The 24,450-nt window shown below is 56.1% G+C and overlaps 1 protein-coding gene across 1 annotated transcript; it reads right to left on the bottom strand.

The window, feature by feature from the left end:
• Positions 1-1,184: 1,184 nt before the first annotated feature.
• Positions 1,185-21,103, bottom strand: LOC139604768 (keratin, type II cytoskeletal 80-like). The gene is made up of 9 exons (XM_071456002.1): positions 20,468-21,103; positions 16,788-17,002; positions 10,559-10,619; positions 8,477-8,572; positions 5,508-5,672; positions 4,936-5,061; positions 3,060-3,280; positions 2,584-2,639; positions 1,185-2,510 (listed from the first exon to the last, which is right to left on the bottom strand). The coding sequence occupies exons 1-9, from the start codon at positions 20,801-20,803 to the stop codon at positions 2,341-2,343; spliced, it is 1,446 nt and encodes a 481-aa protein (XP_071312103.1). The 5' UTR covers positions 20,804-21,103; the 3' UTR covers positions 1,185-2,340.
• Positions 21,104-24,450: the final 3,347 nt, after the last annotated feature.

Raw genomic sequence — 24,450 nt, 5'->3', positions numbered from 1 at the left:
CCCAGTCCCATGGGTGGAGAAGGCTCAGAAACAGCAAAAAGATCCCCACAATCCAAGGTCAGGGAGGAAAAGCAGCGGGAAAGTCTCAGCTGAGCCCCTGAGCTCCCCCAGCTGGGGTGTCCCAGGCTCCCATTCCAGCCTCATCCCAGCCCTGCTCCTGCTCCTGTCCTGGCAATGGGGCTGCTCTGAGCACAGAGCCCTTCCCAGCTGCTTTGTTCCTCTGCCTGGGAAGGGCTTTTCCCAAGGGCTCTGCAGGTTCCTGGCTCCAGAGGCAGCCCTGCACTAACCCTGCCCACCTGGGAGCAACTGCAAACTGCTCAGAGTCCCCCCTTCCCCATCCTGCCAGGCTGGGAAACTGGATTGAACTCTTTCCTCTGGTCTGGAATGTCCTTCCCATCCTCTGCCTCCCTTCTCCTGCCCTGGACCTGGAGAGCAGCTCCCAAATTTGGGTTCTCTGCCACTTTGGGGGCCCTTTGCACTCCCAGGGGAACAGGGAGCACCTGTGATCCACAAGGGCACCTCTGGAATGAAGGGCTGCAGGAAAATGCGGGTGCCCAGGGTGGACCTGCCCAGGTGTGCAGGAATCCCCCTTTGGAGAGGGACAGGAGGAATTTGGGAAGGGGAAGCTGACCCTGGAAGGGCAGAGTGTCCCCCAGGTGAGCAGCAAACAGCAAAGCTGCTCCCAAATTTGGGTCCTCCAGCGCCCCAGGGAACCTGCTCTGGTTTGGATCTCCCAGGGAAGTCCCTGTGGGGGTAAAGGAGCACCAAAAAGAATGAGGGGCTGCAGGGAAATAGGTGCCCAGGTGTGCAGGAATTCCCCTTTGGAGAGGGGCAGGAATTTGGGAAGGGGAAGCTGAGCAGTGCTGAGTGTGTTCCCCTCATTCCCAGATTTGGTCCCCAAGGCCTTGGATCCCACCCTGTGTCTACCTCTCTGGCCCTGTGCCCTTGAATCATGATTCACCACTTTCTAACTTTGACTAGTTTGAGAGTGTTTGTCCATGATTTTGGGTTTTAAGGATTCACCATTCCTCCCGGGGCTGTGCCCTTCCAATCCCTGGGAAGTGATTCCAGCCTCACCTGGAATCACTGCCAGGACCCAGCTGGGTGCCCCAGTCCTGCTGGGAAGGAGCTGCTGCTCCAGTGCCTGTGGTGGGAGGCTGAGACAAAACCAAGGACAGGAAGGATTCTGAGTGATAGAACTTTATTGTGGCAGCCAAACCCCGCGAGCCAGAGCTGTGCTTCCTATCCTACAGGAATGTGGGAATGGGGACCCAGAATCTGGGAATTCGGGGGGGCTGAGTGGCAGTGGCTGGGGCCAGGAAGGAAAACACTGCAGGATTGTGGGTGAGGTTGGGAAGAGGCCACAGCATCCCCCACCTGTGGCCACCTGGCCCTTGCAGGGCTGGCTCTGGGAGCTCTGGAGCATCGGGATTGGGATTGGCCCATGGGGCAGCGGGGTCAGGTACAAGCTGAGGTCAATAAATACAAAGGCAAGGGAGTTTTCCAGCTTTGGGCTGAAAGAGAGAAGATTTGGATTCGATTTTAGGAAGGAAATTCTTCCCTATGAGGGTAGAATGGATGGATTTCCCAGAGCAGCCGTGGCTGCCCCTGGATCCCTGGAAGATCCCAAGGACAGGCTGGATAGAGCTGGGAGAACCTGGGACAGTGAAAAGTGTCTCTGCCTGTGGCAGGGGTGGGAAGGGATGAGCTTTGAGGTCCCTCCCAACCCCAACCAGGCTGTTCCCAGTGCAGTTAAATAGGAACCAACCTAAACACCCCAACTTTAGGAGCTGGAACTGCTGTGTGGAGCCTGGAGAGAGGGAGGGATTATGGGAGTCAAGAGTTTTGAGGCATTTTAGCTTTGGTGAAGGAAAGCAGGGGAATGCCCTGAGGTGGCCAAGGGTGCCCCAGGGTGTCACCAGATCTGTCAATCTTGGTGACAAATCCATCCCTGGGGTTGTTTTCCTCCCTCTGCCCCAGTGTGGAATTTGGACGGTGCTTTCCTTGGAATCCCTGTCAGAGCAAGGAAAGGGTTTGGCAACAGCAGTAAAGGGACCAATGGCAGCTGCTAAAACTGGGGTAGGGACACTTCCCTCGGCTGGGCACATTCCAAGGGGTGACTGCCCTGGGAAGGGAGCCCTGGAAAGGGAGAAGGGAATGGGAGAGTCCCTGAAGTGCTGGGGTGGTTCCTGCTGTAACTGGGAGTGGAGCTGTGAACTGGGATGGTGGAAAGCCAGGGGACAGCCTGGACAGGACCCTCATCCTTCATCCCTTGCACGCAGGCTGGAGTTCAGGAGGAGGAGCTTCCCAGGTGCTTGGGATCCGTGTCCATCCCATTCTCTAGGAGCACTCCCCGGGGGCCCCGGCGCTGAGCTTGGGCCGGGTCCCGGTGTCCGCAGCCCCCGGAGCCCCCGGCACGTCCTGGTCCCTGCCGGGGCCGCCTCCGCTGGGCTCCGTGGGCCCCGAGCCCCGCGCAAAGAGCCGCGAGTTGCGCAGGGTGCTGGCAGAAACTGACACAAGGGGAGGTTAAAACCCTTCCAGCCATTCCCCCCTTCCCTGGGTCACACGGATCAAAGCACTTACGAGGCCGGGGCCGGGAGTGGACGGCGCTGATGATGGTGGGGATGGGCTGCTCCATGCTGGGAAGGGAAGGACACAGAGTGAGGACAGGGCTGGAGCTCTCCCAGAGGGCTGGGAAGGGCTGGGGTTTGGCCTGGGGGGGTTGGGATGGTGGTAGGACCAGGATGGGCTTCAACAGCCCCTGGGCAAAGCACCTGGAGAAGGTCTGGACCCTCAGCCTGGGGAGCCTGAGGAGGACTTGGGAGCAAGAAATGGGATTGAACTGCTGGGAACCACCAGGATTTGCTCCTTTGACCAAACCTTCAGTACCTGACTCAGAACTTGGGATTTGGGCAAGCTGGGCTTTAGGAGGAGTCCCTGTCCATGGAAGTGTCCCTGCCCATGGCAGGGGGTGGGACTGTGTTCCAAAGCATTCCATGGTTCCCTGGTGTCTCCATCCCCCCAGGTTCCCCACCTGAGGCAGAGGAATCCTGGCTCACCTGTTCTCCTCCCCTTCCACGAGCTTCCTGTAGGTGAGGATCTCCACGTCCAGGGCCAGTTTGATGTTCATGAGCTCCTGGTACTCGCGGACCAGGTGAGCCATGTGCTCCCTGCTGCGCTGCAGGGCCTCCTCCAGCCCGGCCACCTTGGCCTTGGCGTCCCTCAGGGTCCCCTCCCCCTGCTCGCCAGCCTCGCGGATGTGCTCCTCCAGGTACAGGCACTGGGGTGTGGGAAAGGGAGCTGAGGGGGCTTGGGAGAGGGAATTCCACACCTGTCCTGTTATCCCACCCCAGCACACACCTGTTCTGTTATCCTACCCCAGCACACATCTGTCCTGTTATCCCAGCATACACCTGTCCTGTTATCCCACTCCAGCACACACCTGTCCTGTTATCCCAGCATACACCTGCCCCATTATCCCAGCACACCCCTGTCCTGTTATCCCAGCATACACCTGCCCCATTATCCCAGCACACCCCTGTCCTGTTATCCCAGCACACACCTGTCCTGTTATCCCAGCACACACCTGTCCTGTTATCCCACCCCAGCACACACCTGCCCCATTATCCCAGCACACACCTGTCCTGTTATCCCAGCACACACCTGTCCTGTTATCCCACCCCAGCACACACCTGTCCCATTATCCCAGCATACACCTGTCCCATTATCCCAGCACACCCCTGTCCTGTTATCCCAGCATACACCTGTCCCATTATCCCAGCACACCCCTGTCCTGTTATCCCAGCATACACCTGTCCTGTTATCCCAGCATACACCTGTCCTGTTATCCCACCCCAGCACACACCTGTCCCATTATCCCAGCACACACCTGTCCTGTTATCCCAGCATACACCTGTCCCGTTATCCCAGCACACACCTGTCCTGTTATCCCACCCCAGCACACACCTGTCCTGTTATCCCACCCCAGCACACATCTGTCCTGTTATCCCACCCCAGCATACACCTGTCCTGTTATCCCACCCCAGCACACATCTGTCCTGTTATCCCACCCCAGCACACACCTGTCCTGTAATCCCACCCCAGCACACACCTGTCCCATTATCCCAGCACACACCTGTCCTGTTATCCCAGCATACACCTGTCCCATTATCCCAGCACACACCTGTCCTGTTATCCCACTCCAGCACACACCTGTCCTGTTATCCCAGCACACACCTGTCCTGTTATCCCAGCACACACCTGTCCTGTTATCCCACTCCAGCACACACCTGTCCTGTTATCCTACCCCAGCACACATCTGTCTGGTTGTTTCCCCCAGGACACACCTGTCCCGTTATCCCATCCCAGAAGGCACCAGACCCATTATCCCACCCAGGACACACCTATCCTATTATCCCACCCCACACCTGTCCCATTATTCCCCCCCGGCACACACCTGTCCTGTTATTCCCCCCCCCAGCACACACCTGTCCCATTATCCCATCCCAGGTTACACCTGTCCTGTTATCCCAGGTCACACCTGTCCCATTATCCCAAGTCACACCTGTCCTATTATCCCACCCCACACCTGTCCCATTATCCCCCCCCCCCAGCACACACCTGTCCCATTATCTCATCCCAGGTCACACCTGTCCTGTTATCCCAGGTCACACCTGTCCCATTATCCCAGCACACACCTATCCTATTATCCCACCCCACATCTGTCCCGTTATCCCCCCCAGCACACACCTGTCCCGTTATCCCATCCCAGGTCACACCTGTCCCGTTATCCCAGGTCACACCTGTCCTATTATCCCACCCTACACCTGTCCCGTTATCCCCCCCCAGCACACACGTGTCCCATTATCCCATCCCAGGTCACACCTGTCCCGTTATCCCAGGTCACACCTGTCCCGTTGTCCCCCCAGGACTCACCTGGCTCTTCTGGGACACGATGCAGGAGCGCAGTTTCTGGATGCGGATGTTCAGATCCGCGATTTCCCGCCGGCTGTCCAGGAGGTGCCCCCCGAAGGAGCCGGGCTGGGAGCTGCTGTCGGTGAGCTGTGGAGAGAGGGACAGGTGCCCTGGCATCACCTGGATTACCTGGGCAAAGGTCTGGGGCTCGTTCCTGTCCTCTCTGGCTGTGGCTCTGGATCTGGTGCCCTGGCATCACCTGGATTACTTGGGGAAAGCTCTGGGGCTTGTTCCCATCCTCTCTGGCTGTGCCAGGCTCAGCTGGCTCCTGGGACCAGTCACATTCCTGCTCTTTGGAGAGCTGGAAGGACATTTCCATCTCCACTGGGAGATGTGCTGGGTTCCTCCAGCGTGGAAAGCCCAGAGTAACAAAACTCTGGATTTTACTGTCTGGAGCTGATCATGGATAGTGCCTTGTCCCTCCCTCCATTCCCATTCCCATTCCCAGTCCATCCCTCCCATCCCAGCTGTCTCCAGGCCAATCCCTCCTGTCCTTTCCCTGCCTCTCCCAGCTCGGAGCAGGGATCTGGTACCTTCCTCCGGGTCAGGGCCTCGGCCTCCTCCCAGCTGCGCAGGGCCAGAGCCTCGTACTGGGCCCTGACGTCCTCCACGATCCTGCCCAGGTCCGGTCGGGAGCAGCTGTCGATCCCCAGGACCACGGAAATGTCCTTGATTTCCGTCAGCAGCTCCTCCAGTTCCTGCAGAGCCACGGGACAACGGGAAAGAGAACACGGAGCTGGACATTCATGGAATGGTTTGGGTGGGAAGGAACAGCAAAGCCCAGCCCATCCCAGCCCTGCCATGGCAGGGACACCTCCCACTGCCCCAGGCTGCTCCAGCCCTGTCCAGCCTGGCCTGGGACACTGCAGGGATGGAGCAGCCACAGCTTCCCTGGGAAATCCATTCCAGGGCCTCCTCACCCTCACAGGGAAGAACTTCTTCCCAGGATCTGGTCAAATCCAAGATTCCCAGTAGTCAGAGAGAGCTCCAGGTGGGCTGTGCTTGGCAGAACAGATTCCATGTGGAGAGGGGGACAATTCCCAAGTTTTCACTCTCTGGAGTTGGGAACCTGGTATTATTTGCTCCACAAAATCCAGACTCAGGTTATGTTAGGATTTGGGATCTTTGGATACAAACTGGCAAAATCTGACAAAACAGTGCCTTTGGACTAGTCCAGGAGCAGGGAGAATCCTGGGATCCTTAAGGCTGGAAAAGACCTGTAGGATCTGGATTCCAACTGTTCCTCAGCAGTGCCAAGGCCACCCCTGGCCGTGTCCCCAAGTGCCACATCCACACATTCCTTGGGCACTTCCAGGGACAGGGACTTCACCCCTGCCCTGGGCAGCTATGCCAGGGCTGGACAACCCTTTCCAGGAAGGAATTTTCCCCAATATCCAACCTAAACCTCCCCTGGCACTTCCTCTTGTCCAGTCAGTTGTTCTCCAGGAGCAGAGCTGGAGCTGATGATCACAGATCAATATCCACTGATGTCCATGCTGAATGGGAGAGTCTTGGGAAAACAAAGGCAGTGTGGATCACTCCACAGCCTGGCGAGGCTGGAAAATGCCCTTTCCAAGCTCTGCTGTGGGATCCACCAGGGCTGGGGCTGCTCTTGTGATGCCAGAGCCTGATTTAGGGCACCTCAGGGTACCAGGAGCCTTCCCTGTGCACATCCAGGCTGGCAGAGCTGCTCCACTCCTCTGCCCTGGCAATGGCAGTGTGGAGGGAGGCAGGAGCACCCCTGGGAGCACCACCAGGATATCTGCTCTGGGCAAGTCACAGCTGCAAATCCCCTCCCTGTGACTAGAAGGTTGGATCCAGGCTTGGACCCCGGTTTGGATCCAGGCTTGGACCCAGGCTTGGATCCAGATTTGGACCCAGGCTTAGATCCAGGTTTGGACCCAGGCTTAGATCCAGGTTTGGATCCAGATTTGGACCCAGGCTTGGATCCAGATTTGGACCCAGGCTTGGATCCAGGCTTAGATCCAGGTTTGGATCCAGATTTGGACCCAGGCTTGGACCCAGGCTTGGACCCAGGCTTGGATCCAGATTTGGACCCAGGCTTGGACCCAGGCTTGGACCCAGGCTTGGATCCAGATTTGGACCCAGGCTTGGACCCAGGTTTGGACCCAGGTTTGGACCCAGGTTTAGATCCAGATTTGGACCCAGGCTTGGACCCAGGTTTGGATCCAGGCTTGGACCCAGGCTTGGATCCAGGCTTGGACCCCAGTTTGCTGCTCCCTTATTTCAGGTGCAGCTCCTGCTTTGCACCAGGAATTCCTTCTCCTCCTCCCTCTCCTTTGTTCTCCCCTTTGTGCTCAGGTCCCTTTGGAGCAGGAATTGTGTTCCTTGATCCCTTCCCTTCCCTGGCTGGGCTCACAAAGGGCTCTGTGGCTGAGGGTTAATACAGACACACCCCAAAAACCAGGATGATTGGGATATTTTATCCCACTGCTGTTTAATCCGTGAGTTTCTTTGTTAATCTTGGAGCAGGTGAGAAAATTTGTGTTTATTTGGAATATTGGATCATTTGGTGAATAAAAGCCCCAAACTAGTAATTTATTAATGAGAATTAATAAATTATTTTCTCTTGATCCTTCCCAAGAAGGAAAGTTTACCTCATTTTCCCTCCCCCTGGGAATGTGCCTGTACCTGATGTCATCGAATCCACAGAGAAGGTGAGACAGGAAAGGTTGGGGATGAGATTTTTACATTAATTAGGGGTTAAAAAATGCAGCTTTTTGTGGGATCCATGGGAAATCAGGTGGAGACCCTGGAGCAGGGCCTGATTTCCAAAAAACCTGGGCTAAAATTGCCTTGCATGAGGAATAATCTCATTTTAGAGCAGATCAGCCTCCATGGGCAGTTGTGCTGGGAGGCAACTCCAGCCTCTCCGTGCCTCAGTTTCCCACATGGAATGTTCATACTCCTCCACCAGGCACTGTAATTGTTTGGATTGCTGGCATTTAGATAAATCCTGAGTGTTCCCACTCTGCTGATCCTGCTGGGTGACATTTTCCAGGCCTGAGTCAGTGTTCTGAAGGAGGCCCTTCCCCCTGGCTGCAATCATTCCTGGCTGGGACCCCTGGTTTTCCTGGGAAAGGAGGAGTCTGGACTGTGCTTCAGAGCATCCAGGTTCTCCAGGTGTCCTGGGGTTTGGGTCCTTCCTGGAGTCTGAACATTTGGCTCATCTGGGCTGAGGTCTGGGGCAAACCCCATCCCTGGGGGCAGGAGCTGAGCCCCACCGGCCAGTTTGGGATGAGGTTGGAATTCTTGGCTGTTCCAGGGAACCCCAAGCCCCCACAGAGGCTCTGGGGCATAAAGAATGTTCTGGTCCCATTCCAATGCTGTTTTTAGGGGAGGGATCAACTCCTCAGGTCCTGCCTGAGCACTGGAATGGCTGTGACACCCTGGCCAAGCTCCCACGTGGGTGGAAATCCAGGATCTGTCCCCAAAATGCCATTTCCCCCAGCATCCCAGCCCTCTCCAGGTGTGCTCCCACCTGCTCATAGATGGTTTTCTTCAGCTCCAGAAGCTCCTGGAGCCCTTTGAGCTTCACCTCCAGCTCCGTGCGGTGCAAGGTGCTCACATCCAAATCCTGCAGGGATGGAAAGGGATTCATCAGGGATGGAAAGGGATTCATCAGGGGTGGAAAGGGATTCAGCAGGGATGGAAAGGGATTCATCAGGGATGGAAAGGGATTCATCAGTCCAAACCTGGATTTACAGCCAGTCACTCCCAGTGCTCCCCATCCCAGGGAGTTCCAGACATGCTGGACAGGGCTTGGAGCGGGAAGGGAAGGGAAGGGAAGGGAAGGGAAGGGAAGGGAAGGGAAGGGAAGGGAAGGGAAGGGAAGGGAAGGGAAGGGAAGGGAAGGGAAGGGAAGGGAAGGGAAGGGAAGGGAAGGGAAGGGAAGGGAAGGGAAGGGAAGGGAAGGGAAGGGAAGGGAAGGGAAGGGGTCTCTGCCCATGGGATGAGCTCCCAACCCATTCCCAGATTTATTAACAGGGATGTCTGGAGCTGCTCTCCAGCTGGGGAGGCTCCTTTGAGAACCTTTTCCCTTTGTTTTGTGGGACTTGGTGGTGGAAGAGCCAGGCAGGGCTGGACCATCCCCTCCCAACTTTTGTTCCCCACAAAAGGCTCCACTTGAAAACTTGGGAGCCACCCATGGAAGTGTCTGGGAATGCCCTTCCTGGGGAGTGTGCCAAGGAAAACATGGAATTAGCCAGGATGGATATTTGTGGGGAACATTCCCTCTCTCCAACACCCTTATCCTGCCCCCAGACTGGGGGTTTTGATATAAAATCCCAATTCCAGATGATTGCCACTGGCTCCTGCTGGAGTGGGAGCTTTGCTCAGGGTTTGCCCAGGGTGTGGCCCCTCCGCAGGGAACAAAGGAAAACCTTTAAATCCTTTATCAATTCCAGCCTTTCCCAACCCTAATGGCACCCAGAGGGAACACAGGGAGGAGGGGACAGCCAGGGAAGGGTTTGGACCCCTCAGGCCAGGGAAATCCCAGGGTGCAGGGATGGGCACAGTGACCAGCAGAGATCCCAGGGTGCAGGGATGGGCACAGTGACCAGGAGAGATCCCAGGGTGCAGGGATGGGCACAGTGACCAGCAGAGATCCCAGGGTGCAGGGATGGGGACAGTGACCAGGAGAGATCCCAGGGTGCAGGGATGGGGACAGTGACCAGGAGAGATCCCAGGGTGCAGGGATGGGGACAGTGACCAGGAGAGATCCCAGGGTGCAGGGATGGGGACAGTGACCAGGAGAGATCCCAGGGTGCAGGGATGGGGACAGTGACCAGGAGAGATCCAAGGGTGCAGGGATGGGGACAGTGACCAGGACAGATCCCAGGGTGCAGGGATGGGCACAGTGACCAGGACAGATCCCAGGGTGCAGGGATGGGCACAGTGACCAGGAAATCCTGGGGTGCAGGGATGGGGACAGTGACCAGGAGAGATGCCAGGGTGCAGGGATGGGGACAGTGACCAGGAGAGATGCCAGGGTGCAGGGATGGGGACAGTGACCAGGAGAGATCCAAGGGTGCAGGGATGGGGACAGTGACCAGGACAGATCCCAGGGTGCAGGGATGGGGACAGTGACCAGGAAATCCCAGGGTGCAGGGATGGGGACAGTGACCAGGAGAGATCCAAGGGTGCAGGGATGGGGACAGTGACCAGGACAGATCCCAGGGTGCAGGGATGGGCACAGTGACCAGGAGAGATCCCAGGGTGCAGGGATGGGGACAGTGACCAGGAGAGATCCCAGGGTGCAGGGATGGGCACAGTGACCAGGAGAGATCCCAGGGTGCAGGGATGGGGACAGTGACCAGGACAGATCCCAGGGTGCAGGGATGATGATGCTCTGATCCCCAGGTGCTGCCAGGGGATTTTCAGGATTTTCAGGAGCCACTCCAGGCTCACCCTCCTGTGGAATTGGGCTCAACCCCTCCCTGTCCTCCTCCAGACCTTGTTATCCCAAACCAGCTGAGCCTGGATCACCTCCAGGCCCTCCCCTGGCTGTGCAGGGCTGGGTAGAGCCAATCCAGTGGGAAATTCCCCTTCCCCTCCTGCTGACCTTTTTGAGCTCCATGAAGGTGAATTCCATCCCACTGCAGAGGCGAATTTCATCCTCGTACCTGCAGAACACCCACAGCATGGCATCAACCACAGGGAAACTCAGGGAGGGACACTCAGGGTTGTCTTCAGACCCCCAAAGTATCCAAACTTTCTGCTTTTCCTGCTTGTCCCCCCTCCTTGAGGCATTGAGTGAGAAGAAGCTGCCCTGGAACACCAGGAGCACTTTTGGGATGAAGAATCCCAGAGCAGAGAGGAGGGAGCTTTAATTGGGATTTCATTTGGGGGCTGGGCAGCCTCAGGTTCTTCACAAAGGGATGAGGGACAGGGGTGGGGAATGGGCTCTGCCCAAACTCCTCAATTTCACCCCAAACCTTGTCCATTCTGCTCATGTTTCCTCAGAGTTTCACTTCCAGGGTCGGAGCCTTCCCAAGCCCAAGGGAGAAAACTTTGGCGTGTGGAAAATCTGAGAATTCTGGGCTGGTGTCATAACTCAGCCCAGGTGATTTGTGAAGGCACACAGGCAAAGGAATTCATGGGAAACTGCCCATGGAGTGGAAGGAAACCAAACCAGGATGGGGTGGAGTCCTGGGTGTCCCCGTGTTTAAATCCAGGTGGGACAGGGCAGGGCCAGGGAGCAAAGCCTCAGTCCAGGGGCAAATGGATATGAGTGGGAACTGGGGAATGCTCCAACCCTTGTTGGCTCCTGGGACAGGGGTGTGGTGATCCCAAACCCAGGAAAGGCCCAGGGTCCATTTGGGGCCCAGCAGAGCTGGGTCAGAGCAGAACCATGGGAGGGGGGGGGTGTCCCCCCAGCAGCTGGACAGGTGTGGGAGCACTGGGAGTGCTGGATCAGAGCAGGCTGAGCTCTCAGGGAGCTCCTGGCTCCCCTGCTCTTCCCTGATCCCTCATGTGCCCCTCCTCAGCCTAAGGGGCACATGGCATTCCATGGAATCATTAAGGTTGGAAAAGCCCTTGGAGAACATCGAGTCCAGCTGCTCCCCCAGCACTGCCAGGGCCAGCCCTGACCGTGTCCCCAAGTGCCACAGCCACACAGCTTTGGTGGCTCCACCCCTGCCCTGAGCAGCTGTGCCAGTGCCTGGACCCTTTCCAGGGAGGAAATTTCCCCAATGTCCAACTAAACCTCCCCTGGCACAGCCTGAGGCCATTTCCCTCGTCCTGTTGTTCCCTGGGAGCAGACCCCAACCCCCTCTGGCTGTCCCCTCCTGTCAGGAGCTGTGCAGAGCCACAAGGTCCCTCCTGAGCCTCCTTTTCTCCAGGCTGAGCCCCCCCAGGTCCCTCAGGAGCTCCCCAGACCCTTCCCCAGCTCTGGTCACACTCCAGCCCCTCGGGGTCTCTCTTGGTGGAAGAGGCCCCAGAGTGCCCCCAGTTCCAGCTGTGAACTCAGACTTTCAGTGCTGCTTGGACACGTCACCAAGTGGGCCTAAGGGGAGCTGAGACCTTTGGGAACGAGGTAAAATGGGCAAATGGGGTCTCCCAAGAGACTGAGGACAGGAACATCAGGAATGCAGCCCTGTGCTGCTGTTTGGGCTCTGGTGCATCCAGTCAAAGGTTCTCAGGAGCCCAGAAGGTTTTTGGGAGCCTTCCCTGCTGTGTACAAAGTGTGGGAATGGGGAGCTGTGCCTGGGCAAGGGGAGCAGATGTTGGGAAAGGGGGGAAGCCGTGCTCAGGAGCTGAGGTGGGATTATCCAAAGCAGCTCCTGGGAGCTGCAGCTCCCTCACCGAGGGGACCATGAGGGCTGGGCTGTGTGACAGTCACAGCTTTGGGCACTCCTGGGGTTCCTCCTGAGTCCCCCTCGGTGCTGACCTCTCCCTCTCCTTCCCTGCTTTTCCAAGGGTGGGCTGCAGGGGCTGATGGGATTTACCTGGTGCTCTGTGCTCCTCACCTGGGATGTCAGCCTGGAATGCTGGAATGGCCAAGCTCAGAGCCTGTCTGCAGCCCCTGTGCCAGACCAAGCTCAGTGCCTGTCTACTGGGCCAAGCTCAGTGCCTGTCTGCAGCCCCTGTGCCGGGCCAAGCTCAGAGCCTGTCTGCAGCCCCTGTCCTGGGCCAAGCTCAGTGCCTGTCTGCAGCCCCTGTGCCAGGCCAAGCTCAGTGCCTGTCTGCAGCCCTGTGCCAGGCCAAGCTCAGTGCCTGTCTGCAGCCCTGTGCCAGACCAAGCTCAGTGCCTGTCTGCAGCCCTGTGCCAGGCCAAGCTCAGTGCCTGTCTGCACCCCCTGTGCCAGGCCAAGCTCAGTGCCTGTCTGCAGCCCCTGTGTGGGCCAAGCTCAGTGCCTGTCTGCAGCCCCTGTCCTGGGCCAAGTTCAGTGCCTGTCTGCAGCCCTGTGCCAGGCCAAGCTCAGTGCCTGTCTGCAGCCCCTGTGTGGGCCAAGCTCAGTGCCTGTCTGCAGCCCCCCTTCCTCCTTCTCCCACTCAGCTCAGGCCCAGTCTCTCCCAGGCTGTCCCAGTGTGCCCCACTCTGTCCCAGGCTGTCCCAGTGTGTCCCCACCCCGGGCTCTGTCAGAACCCCGCTCCTGGCAGTGCAGAGCTGCCCCAGAGCTGCCCCAGAGCTGCCCCAGCCGGCCCAACGCGCTCCTGCCACGCTCCAGGCCCGTGACTCACCCCGGGCTGGGGCTGGAGCATTCCACAGCCACATCCCAGCCTTTATCTGCGGGAGATGATCCCGGGGCACTGCAGGAGGGCAAACCCAGCCCTTCCTGCACTTGGCACTCTTGAGACGGCGTCTGCTCGCCCCAGGCTCCTTCCATGGAGCAAAATCCAGGGAGGCAGCTCTCAGGAAGGCTGTGTTTCTGTGCTCCCTCCTGGATGTGCCTGTCCCCTCTCCATCCATCCATCCATCCCTCATCCATCCATCCACCCATCATCCATCCATCCATCCACCCATTCATCATCCACCCATCATCCATCCCTCCATCTCTGTGTCTGTCCACCCATCCATCATCCATCCATCCATCCATCCAATCCATCATCCATCCATCCATCCATCCAATCTATCATCCATCCATTCATACAATCCATCATCCATCCCTCCCTCCCTCCATCTATCCAATCCATCATCCATCCATCCATCCATCCATCCATCCCTCATCCATCCATCCACCCATTCATCATCCACCCATCCATCATCCACCCATCCACCCATCATCCACCCATCATCCCTCCATCATCCCTCCATCCATCCCTCCATCCATCCATCATCCCTCCCTCTGGAATTGCTGCTCCATGGCAGACTCCTTTGAGGAGAAGGTGGGAGTGTCCCAGTGGGTCCCATCCAGGTGGGTTTGGGAAGCAGTCCCAGACTCAGGATGAATTCAGGGCCTCATGGGGGGACTCCCCCAGGCACATTTCCCATCCTGGAGGATTTGGGGTGTTCCATCCAGAATGCCACAGCCTGGCTGAGGGCACCACTCCAGCGGGAAATCCAACTGGTTCTTTGTGGGAATTCTTAAAATTAGAGGGTTTTAGGAAAGTTGCAATAATTCTTCATTTTTCCTTCCCCAGAATTCCCTGGGGAAAAGAAACCTCCTGGATTTGCCTGGAGATTTGCTCCAGAAATGCTCCTGGGCTGGGCCAGGGCTGGATGGGGCCTGGGAATTCTCTCCCTGTGACTGAGTTTTGAGGGGCAAAGCACCCCAATTGTGTCCTATCCCCTCGTCCAAGTCACTGGGAAAGTCACAGGAAATGCAACGGGGAGAACCCTTGGGCAGCACCTTCATCCCTAAGAAATCAGGTTGGAAAACCCTGGAGTGTTGGGAGCTCGGGGAATTCTGCAGCAATTCCTGAGTGCAGATCTGAGCACAGACTGGGGCTGCCCTATCCCTGAAGTGTCCAAGGCCTGGGGACACCCTGGGAGAGTGGAAGGTGTCCCTGTCAATGCCAGGGTCCCTTCCACCCATCTCAGTCTGGGATTCTGCTTCCTCAGGGAAGGGCCAGGTGCTCCCTGCAGGGATGGCAGCTCCTGACCTTTGCATCAGCCAAACAAACAGCAGGCAGGCACCTCCCATGAGGAATTTAGGACTTTTTAGGCAATTTAGGATGTCATTCGAAGGACTCCTGGGAGGATGATTTCAGTGTAAGGTGAAGAATCAAACTCCTGGTTCTTATTCCTCTGAAATTCCTCCCAACACTTCCTGTCCTTGGCACCGCTGAGGCTCCTGGAATCCTGGGCTTTGAGCACCTCACAAGAAAGACCCTGAGGGGCTGAAGAGAGTCCAGGGATGGGAATGGAGCTGGGGAAGGGCTGGAGCACCAGGGAAGGGTCTGGAGAACTCCTGAGGGACCTAGGGAGGCTCAGCCTGGGGAAAAGGAGGCCCAGGGGGAACCTGCTGGCTCTGCACAACTCCTGACAGGAGGGCACAGCCAGGTGGAATTCTGAATCCCCTCCCAGGGAACAAGGGAAAAATAGCCCCAAATTCCATCAGAGAAGGTTTAAGTTGGACATTTGGAAAAGTTTCCATGGAAAGGGTTGTCCAGCCCTGGCACAGGCTGCCCTGGGAGTCCCCACCCCTGGAAGTGTCCAAAGCCCTGTGGATGTGACACCTGGGGACGTGGGGTCAGTAGTGACCACAGTGGCAGGGGGTTGATGGATGGACCTGATGATCTCCAAGGGCTTTTCCAAGCTGAGTGATTCCATGATTCCGACCTGCTCTGAGCTGATTAATGCATTTCACTGCTGGGTCTCTGTTAGAAGGAGCTGCCAGCCCTTCCCTAATTTGCAGCCACTTGGAGCAGGGCTTAAGGAGCTGGAGAATCCTTGGAGAGTTTGTGCCTCATCTCAGGAGTGGGTTTGGATCCCAGCAGGGATTTCTGCTCCCCCAGTCCCTTGGCACCACTTTGGGTTGGACAGTCTCTGCACAGCCCAAATCCCCATGGGAGCCTCCAGAGCTCCAGGAAGGTGCTGGGTGCCAGTGGGAGGGAAAGGAGCTCATTTGGGATTCTCCTGTGGGATGCAAATGAGCCCCATAATGAGGGAGGTATTGTCTGCTCCCCTGTGACCGGGCATGGCCCAGCTGCTCTCTCTTATCTGCTCATCTCGGAGCTCTCCAGAGATAAGAGGAGCTCCCCAGAGATAAGAGGCAGCTGCACCTCCCCGACCTTTGGCTGCCTCCCTATTCCAGGTCAGGACCATTTGGGGCACAATTTTGACCTTTTGGCCAGAGCAGAGTTTGGCAGAAATGCTTCAGGTGAAGGGGGAAAGGAAGAGATCCCACAGTCATGGAATAGAATATTCCTTCTTTACGAAGGAATTCCTCCCTATGAGGGTGGGGAGGGCCTGGAATGGATTTCCCTGTGGCTGCCCCTGGATCCCTGGAAGTGTCCAAGGCCAGGCTGGATGGGGCTTGGAGCAACCTGGGATAGTGGGAGGTGTCCCTGCCCATGGCAGGGGTGGGATGGGTGTGTGTGAGCCTGGAGAGGAAAAAGCTCCAGGAAGAACTTTGAGCCCCTTCCAGTGTCTCAAGGGACACCAGGGGAGCTGGAGAGGAACTTGGGACAAGGGATGGAGGCAGGGGACAAGGGGAAATGGCTTCCAAGAGGGCAGGGATATGTGGGATATTGGGAAGGAATTCCTTCCTGTGAGAGTGGGGAGGGCCTGGAATGGATTTCCCTGTGGCTGCCCCTGGATCCCTGGAAGTGCCCAAGGCTGGACAGGGCTTTGAGTGGAAGGTGTCCCTGCCCATGGCAAGGGTGGCACTGGACGATTCTAAAGGTCCCTCCTAACCCATTGTGTGAGGATGAATATCCTGAGTTGGAAGACACCACAGGGATCATCAAATCCAACCCCTGGCCCTGCCCAGAACATCCCAGAATTCCCAGTATGTAGTTGCTTCCCACCATGGGACCGTTGTTTTTTGTACAGAGCAGCCTGGTCCAGAAATCACCTTGGGGACAACGTTCTGGCTTGTGCTAATTTTGTGGAGAATAAACATTGCCTGTTTTCATGGCTGTCCCTCCAGCAATGCCATTCCCTGAGTTATTCTCTGGCAGAGGCTCCTCTCAGACCCTGCTCTCCTTGGAATTTCATTGTTCCAGCTTTCCTTTCACCTCTCGTTAACCAGTTGTGATCGTAAATTCCCAAATCCATCCTTCTGTGCACACCAAACTAGGAATATGTTCCAGGCTGGCTGAGTTAACTCAACCCCACAGGGCTGTTCCCTGTGCTCAGCTGAATCCCCCTGGGCATGGACAGACAGAGGGACAGGGACACCTACTTGCTCCGGAAGGCGTCCATGGTGCTCAGCACCTTCGCCAGCTCCGACTCCAGGTTCTCCTGCTCGTAGTTGAGCGCCTTCATCTCCTGGTTCATTTTGCTCACATACTGCTCATAGATGGCCTTGATGTCCGAGTCAGAGTGGGAATTGTCCTGGTCCTTCAGGAAGTTCCACCTGGTCGTCAGGATCTTGTTCTGCTGCTCCAAGCTCTGGACCTACGGGAGAGGTTTCAGAGGTGTCAGTGACACTGAGGGCCACAGTCAAAGCATGGCAGGGCAGGAGATGTTGGAGACCTTCAGAACCAGCAGATTTCCCAGGAAGAATGAGAAATCCCTTCAAACTAGGCCTGAGGATGGAGGGTTATGGAATCATGGAATGGTTTGGGTTGGAAGGGACCTTAAAGATCACCCAGGTCCATCCCCTGGCATAGGCAGGGACACCTTCCTCTTTTAGGGGTTTTACATGTTAACCACTAATTAATTTCTCAATAGAACACAGTGACATCAAAATAAACACAGTGGCATTGGAATAAACATAATGACATCAAAATAAATATGGTGACATCAAAATAAACAGTGATGTGATGGTGGTCACAGGGGTCTTAGGATGAGGGAAGAGACGTAGATCTGGCTCCATGTTTCAGAAGGCTTGATTTATTATTTTATAATATGTATATTACATTAAAACTACACTAAAAGAATAGAAGGAAAAGTTCTCATCAGAAGGCTGGGCTAAGGATAGAAAAGAATGAATAACAAAGGTCTGTGGCTCGGACAGAGAGAGAGAGCCAGCTCTGCCATGATTGGCCATTAATTCCAAACATCCACATGAGACCAATCCCAGATGCACCTGTTGCATTCCACAGCAGCAGATAACCATTGGTTACATTTTGTTTCTGAGGCCTCTCAGCTTCTCAGAAGGAAAAAATCCTACGAAAGGATTTTTAATGAAAAGATGTCTGCAAGACAGTGACATCAAAATAAACCCATTCACATTGGGCTAAACACGGTGACATCAGGGTAAAGGAGTCACTGACAATAGGAATGGTCAGTTCTGTCCCTTTTGTGTGTGACAATGGGCTACTGGAAACACCTCCAGCATCACCAGATCCAGGTGTTGAGTCCAACTTGGTGAAGCCAAGGCTGCAGATCCACCCCAGGTCACGCAGGGACATCCAGGGTCAGGGAAGGGCAGATTTCCTACCCCAGAGAGCACAAAGGAACCCTCTGGACTGCCAGGGATTACAGCATGGAGGTTCAGGGAAATGAATCAGGTTTATTGCAGAGCAGCTCAGACAAAGCTCTGGAGAACATCCCAGGTAATTACAGACTCCAGGTGAGCTCCTTGTGCTGGCTGAGAGGACAACGCTGCCCTTCCACCACCCGCCTTTGAGGAACCTGCTCCTCTTTCCCAATATTCCCAATCTCACCAGTAACACTCCAAGTTTAACAGTTCTCATCTTCAAAGCTCTTGGCCAACTCCAATTAATTGACTAATTGCTACCTCTGGGAGCAGCCCCAGTCACGTTTTGGCTGGAGATGCCGGAGCTGCCTCCAAGTTTGCCGTGTTGCATTCCGGGATGACTCAGGGCCAATGCCATGCCCAGAGCACTGGGGGCACTGGGGGCAGGAGCCATCAGACCTCCAGCCTTGGCCTGGGGTCCAAAGAAGAGGCAGAATTCCAGCTGCTGACCCAGATGTGGCACCATCTTTCTCCAAATCCTTCTTGTCTGAACAGAGAGAGCAGCCAAGCAAAGCAGAACCATTCCAGTGCTTGGGAGCTTCCAGCAGAAGGGATGGGAGAGTTGGGATGTTCTGGGTCTCACTCTTAGAGACTTCATCCTTCCCTGCTGGGATGAGAATGGATTGTGTTGGTTGTTGTTCCAGGTCCATCTTTGACCTTCAATTAATTCCTGACCTCCTTCCTAATCCTCAGCTGCTCCATTTGTCCCTCACATTCCTGTCAGCAAACCATTCCTGCGCTCAACTGGTTCCATCTTGGCTTCCAACATCTGCTTGGAACTGGATGATCCTAAAGGTTCCTCCTGACCCAAACCATTCCATGAACCTGTGACTCCTGCAATGTCCCTCTCAGTGGAAATCCCCCCTTGCTGAGCCTTTGCAGAAGCTTTGCAGAAGGATCACCTAGATTTCACCTCATTCCCTGGAATTTCATGCCTGAACACACAAGTGGCCAAAGCCTGGTCCTCACAGACCCTCCCCTCAAGCAGAGGCTCCAGGGCTTGGGTTTTCCCTGTCTTCTTTTCCATCTGTCTGGAAAATAAGAACCAGCAGATCTGTAACAGCTGGAAAAGCTCCAGCACCAAACTCCTGTGGCTATATGGTCAATTATCCCTGGAATCACCTGCTGGGGATTGAGAACATCTGAATCCCTGATTATAAAGCCAGGTTCTCTTTGACAAGGAAGCGCCATTCCCTTCCTCTGGAATGAGGGCCTGGGGCAGGTGCCTGAAGCTGCCACTTGATGCAGCTCTTGAAGCCTTGATGCAGCTCTTGAAGCCTTCAAAGGAGCTCAGGAGCTGCAGTCGGAGACCTGGGCCCAAGGGGTGTTTGTGTCCCTGAACCCCTGGCCCAGGGGGTGTCCCTCTCCCAGGATCACACGGATCAGGAGGTCACTGGGTTGGGTTTGTGGGGAAACCTGGAACTCTCAGCTCTTCCCTCCCTCGTGCCAGGGAACAGGCCTGGCTCAGGCACATGGGGTTTTGTGCCTTTCCCTTCCTCCCATCCCTGCTCTGAGGGCCCAGCAAACCCCAGCCTCTCCACCTGGACAGTCCAAATTCCAGCCTCTACTGTCTGGGTGTTTCCCACACCAGGTGCTCTCCAAATTCCCAATGCCACAGCCTTGGAAAGGCTCACAGGAGGAGGCTGTGTCCATCCACAGAGCCAGGCTGGGCCTTGTTGACCCTGCCAGGTGTGACTGGCCACAACTGTCCCCCTTGAGATATCCACTGCAGATGTTCCCACGGCCTTCTCCTTCCCACTGTGAATTCAGGTCCTCTCAGAGCTGAAATGAATCAATCCCGGGCTGCTGGAGGCTGGCAGGGAGAGCTGCATGAAGCAATCCCAGAGATTACATCTGTTTACGGAGCAGGGCTCTGCAGGAACCTGCCTGCTCTGGGAGTTGTTTTCCTTGGAGAAACTTCTGCTTCTGCCGGCTCTGCAGAGATGAAAGCAGCTCTTTCTTGGCCTCTCTCCTCAGGAGCTCTGAGGCATTGGCTGGGGGGTCCCCCAGCCCCCTGCACTGCCCAGGTGGAGGTGGGGATGAGTTCCTGGGGATGAGTTTCCAGGGATGATTTTCCAGCTCTCTTCAGCAGCCAGAATTGGAGCTGCCGCCATACTCGATGTCACTGCTTGTGGCTGTTTGGCCACTCTGGGAGCCAAGGCCTCCTGACCCTGGTGTCTTCTGACCATGGTCTCTCCTGCCCACGGTGCCCCCAGGACTCTGCCGGGGCTGCTCTGGGGGTCCCCAGGAGCTGCCCGGGGTGACAGCACAGCCCCCAGCCGTGCCTTCCCCAGGGATGCTCCCTAACCCTCGTCAGACAGAGAGCTCGGAAGGAATAACTAATTGGGTTAACAACTAATTAGCCGGATGTGCCAGCCTCCCCGGGGTGGCTGCAGACCCCGGCGGGTCCCCGAACCCGTCCCTGCCCCAGTCCCTACCTTCTCGATGAGGGTCACGAACTGGTTGTTGAGCACTTTGATGTCCTCCTTCTCCTGCTGCCGCACCGCCTGGAACTCGGTGTCGATGTCCAGGCGCACGGGGGGCGGCAGCCGCCCCTCGCCAGGGAAGGGCGAGCAGCGCCGGCTGCCCGGGGAGCCGCTGCCCAGGGAGCCGTGCCCGTCGCTGCCCAGGGAGCCGTGCCCGTCGCTGGTGCCGCCGTCGGGGCTGCGGCGCTCCGGGCTCGGGCTCCCGGCGGCTCTGCCGCGGCTCATCCTCGCCGCCGCCTCCCCGGAGCACAGCGAGCCGCTGGAGAAGGCAGAGCTGGGGTTGGTCATGGCCGGGCTGGCTCCGGGGGAGGGAGAGGCGGGGAAGGGCTGAAGGTTTGCGGCTGCTGCTGCCTCCGAGAGAGGAGCGGCGGGGCCGGCGCGGTTCCGTCTGCTGCGCTTGTGGCTGCTAATGAATTCCAAGCACCTGTTCTGCGATGTTCATTAAACGGAGGAGGGTGGAACCCTTGATGGAAATCCAGATCAACCTGTTGGCTTTTTTTCTTTCTTTTTTTCTATGTTGTTTTTTTTTTTTTTTTCTTCTTATTCCCTCCTCTGTCTGCTCCCTCCTTTCTTCAGGAGCTTGTTTGTGTGAGGAGGACTCGGGCCCTGACAGCAAAAACAAACCCTCCCAGGTAATTCCAGCCCCCAGCAGCTGCCTCCCTCATCCTTAAAAGGTGAGGAAAGGAATTGGAGGTGCCAGGCTTGGGAAGGACTGCTCCAGGCACAGCTCTGCACAGAGACTTGGCACATGGAGCCGGCATCAGCCCCTGGCTGCTTTCCAGCCCAAATTTTCAGAAAGGAGCAGTGATAATTTTTTTTTCTTTTTTTTTTTTCTTTTTTTTTCTTTTTTATAAATACAGGAGGGATTAAAACAATAAAGAGTCTGAATTGGCTAAAGAAAGACAGAAAGACTTGGGAAATGCATCCCAATCTTGGTGTGGCTGGAGCTGCTCCTGCTCCACACGGGCACAGCAGGGAATGGTCTGGTACTTGGGTGTTTTAGAGAGGATAGATCTGGTTTTAGGGATGTCAGGTCTAGTTTATGGATAATAGGTCTGGTTTTAGGGATGTTAGGCCTAGTTTATGGAAAACAGGTCAGGTTTTAGGGATGTCAGGTCTAGTTTATGGATAATAGGTCTGGGTTCAGGGATGTTAGGCCTAGTTTATGGAAAACAGTTTTAGGGTTTCGGGATGGTTTTTTTGGTTTTTTCGGTTTTAGGGATGTCAGGTCTAGTTTATGGATAATAGGTCTGGTTTTAGGGATGTCAGGTGTAGTTTATGGGTTATAGGTCTGGGTTCAGGGATGATAAATCTGTTTTTAGAAATGGTAGGTCTGGCTTTAGGGAAGATAGGTCTGGTTTAGGGAGGATAGGCCTGGTTTTGAGACCCCTGGGAGTGGGCCAAGAGTGCTGAGGTGATTCATTCATCTGCTCGGACAGCACCAGAGACCCCCAAAACCTCTGGACCTGAGGTGGATCTCAGGTGCCCAAGTCCATCTTTGACTGCCCCATTCCCATTCTCCAAAAGCCCTATAAAAGCTGGAGATACAAAACCCCTCTGAATTTCAATGAGCTCTGGTATCCCCCCTTTAAATCCCTGTTAGGTACAAACCCTGGACGTGGTTTCCTGCTTTGGCTCCATTTCTCCTGCAAAGCCTGGGAAAGAAGAGCTCCCATCTGTGCCTTGCTTTGTGACATCCTTGGGAAGGGGGTGGTCTTCTCTGGCCATCCCAATTTCCATTTTGTGGGGAAGCTGCTGCTTTGCTGCTCTGGGCCTGCTCCATGCTGGAGTTTCCCTTCCAAGGCAGGTGAGGGAAGGAGAGGTTGGATCTGTGCTCTGACAAGAACCATCTGCTGAGGAGCAGCTGTGGTTTGGGAAGGATTCCCAGGGAAGGGGACCTGTTCCAGTGGGGTTGACCTTTCCTCCAGGTGGAATTGCAATATATGGCCAGGAACGGGGTGTTTTCCCCTGTCCACCTTCCCCAAACATCCTTTCCAGGGAAAATGCATTTGAACCCCAGGTCACTCAGTGGCTCCTTGGCAGGACTTCTCACAGTAATCCTGATGGTTTATTTTAATGATTAAACCCAAATTCCTGGCTGGGAGCAGCCACAGTTTGTGGCTCCTGCTCTGTGGGTGACGTGACCCCTTTCTGGTCGGCTTCTCTGATGGCTCTGTGGCTGCAGGCATGGATGGGACCCCAATGGGCACCAGGCCAGGGTCACCTTGGCCCTGGGGCTGCTGGAGGTGCTGAGGGCACTCAGGACAGCCCTGGGAAGGCTCAGTCCCTCTGGGGGAAGCAGGTGCAGGTGGAATGAGGGCACTTTGGTGCTGCAGAGCCTGGGAGCAGTGTCTGCTCTGATCCTGGTGGGATCTTTCATGGTCCCAAGTCATGCCATGTCTGAGCACCAATCCCTGCTCCTTTCTCCTCCAAGGATCAATTCTTTCCCTCATCCTTTTTCTTCCATGAAATGAAGTTTCCCAACCTAGGTCCAGCCCATGGGAGCAAGTTTGGCTCCAAGAGCATCTCTCAGTGCACAGTGGCCCAGGAAGCCTCTCCAGGTGATGGGATCCAAATGGATCTGGACGATTCCCAGTTCCTGCACAGCATTGTGTCCTGTGTCCCACATCCTCCCCATGCCTGGAAGTGTCCAAGGATAGGGCTTGGAGCACCATGAATAGTGGAAGGGAGTGGAATGGGATGAGTTTTGAGGTCCCTTCCCACCCAAACCATTCCATAATTCCATGATTAGATGCTGGAGATGGGCCCAAAATCCCTCTGCCACAGAAAGGTGCAGAAGGATGATGGTTCAGGGTGAAAACTGCCTTTAATTCTTGGGACAAGCAGCATGGAACCCTATTTTTTACTGGGATCACTGGAGCCACTCTGCTCTGAGGTGGATGAGGGTTTTCCAAGGGCTGTGTCCTTCCAGCAGGATGGGTTTGACTTGCAGGTGACATGGGATGTGTTGGAAGAGGATTCAGCCTCTCCTTTCAAGGCTGAAGCTGCTCTTGGCCCCCTGGGTGAGCAGAGGGCCCAGGTGGAGAGGGGACACTCTGGGGGACCCTGGTTTCAGTGCCTGTGGTGCTGCTCCTGGGCATTTTTGGTGTTTGTAGGGAAGGATCCTGTGGCTCCCAAAGAAGGGAGGACCTGTCCCCAGCTCAGCATCTACCCCTCATTCCTGCCCCTGCCCCGGGGAGGCCGAGCTGACTCAGGCAGGTCCTGCCCTTCCTGATGTTCTCAGTGCTCCTCCTTGGCCAGGTATTTGGTTCCGCTTGGGATGGGCTGCTCCCCAAACCAGGGAGCCTTCCTGGCTGCACAGGAATCCTGCTGGAAAGGGACAGGGACAAAGGAAGGAGGGGAGAAGGGGGTGAAGGGTCTGGTCCCACCCAGCTGAGCTGCTGTGTGCCCCAGTGCCATGGGGAGTGCACAGCTCCCTGCGTGCTCACAGCTCCCTGTGTGCTCACAGCTCCCTGCGTGCTCACAGCTCCCTGCATGCTCACAGCTCCCTGCGTGCTCACAGCTCCCTGCGTGCTCACAGCTCCCTGTGTGCTCACAGCTCCCTGCGTGCTCACAGCCCCCTGCGTGCTCACAGCTCCCTGCGTGCTCACAGCCCCCTGCGTGCTCACAGCCCCCTGCGTGCTCACAGCCCCCTGTGTGCTCACAGCCCCCTGTGTGCTCACAGCTCCCTGTGTGCTCACAGCCTGCTGGGTGAATCCTGACTCCTGCTGTGGCTGGATGCAGAGTGAGCCCAGGATCTCCCACTCCAGATGTGTCCAGATGTGTGTGTGGTTTTTTGGGGGGCTGAGGCTCGGGGCTGGGCACAGGGAGATTTAAACCATCGCAGGGAGCCTTGAAGGTGCTTCAGCCCCCTTGGACAAACCTGGGAAATCTGGAACCCTTCCCTGGACACTGCTGGGGGTCATTGCCAGCAC

Source organism: Agelaius tricolor, unplaced genomic scaffold (genome assembly GCF_023055355.1).
Source record: "Agelaius tricolor isolate 1412-34295 unplaced genomic scaffold, bAgeTri1.0.p SCAF_55, whole genome shotgun sequence".
NCBI classification, from domain to species: Eukaryota; Metazoa; Chordata; class Aves; order Passeriformes; family Icteridae; genus Agelaius; species Agelaius tricolor.
Note: the sequence above shows the minus strand (reverse complement) of the source record. Positions and strands in the feature narration are given on the sequence as shown.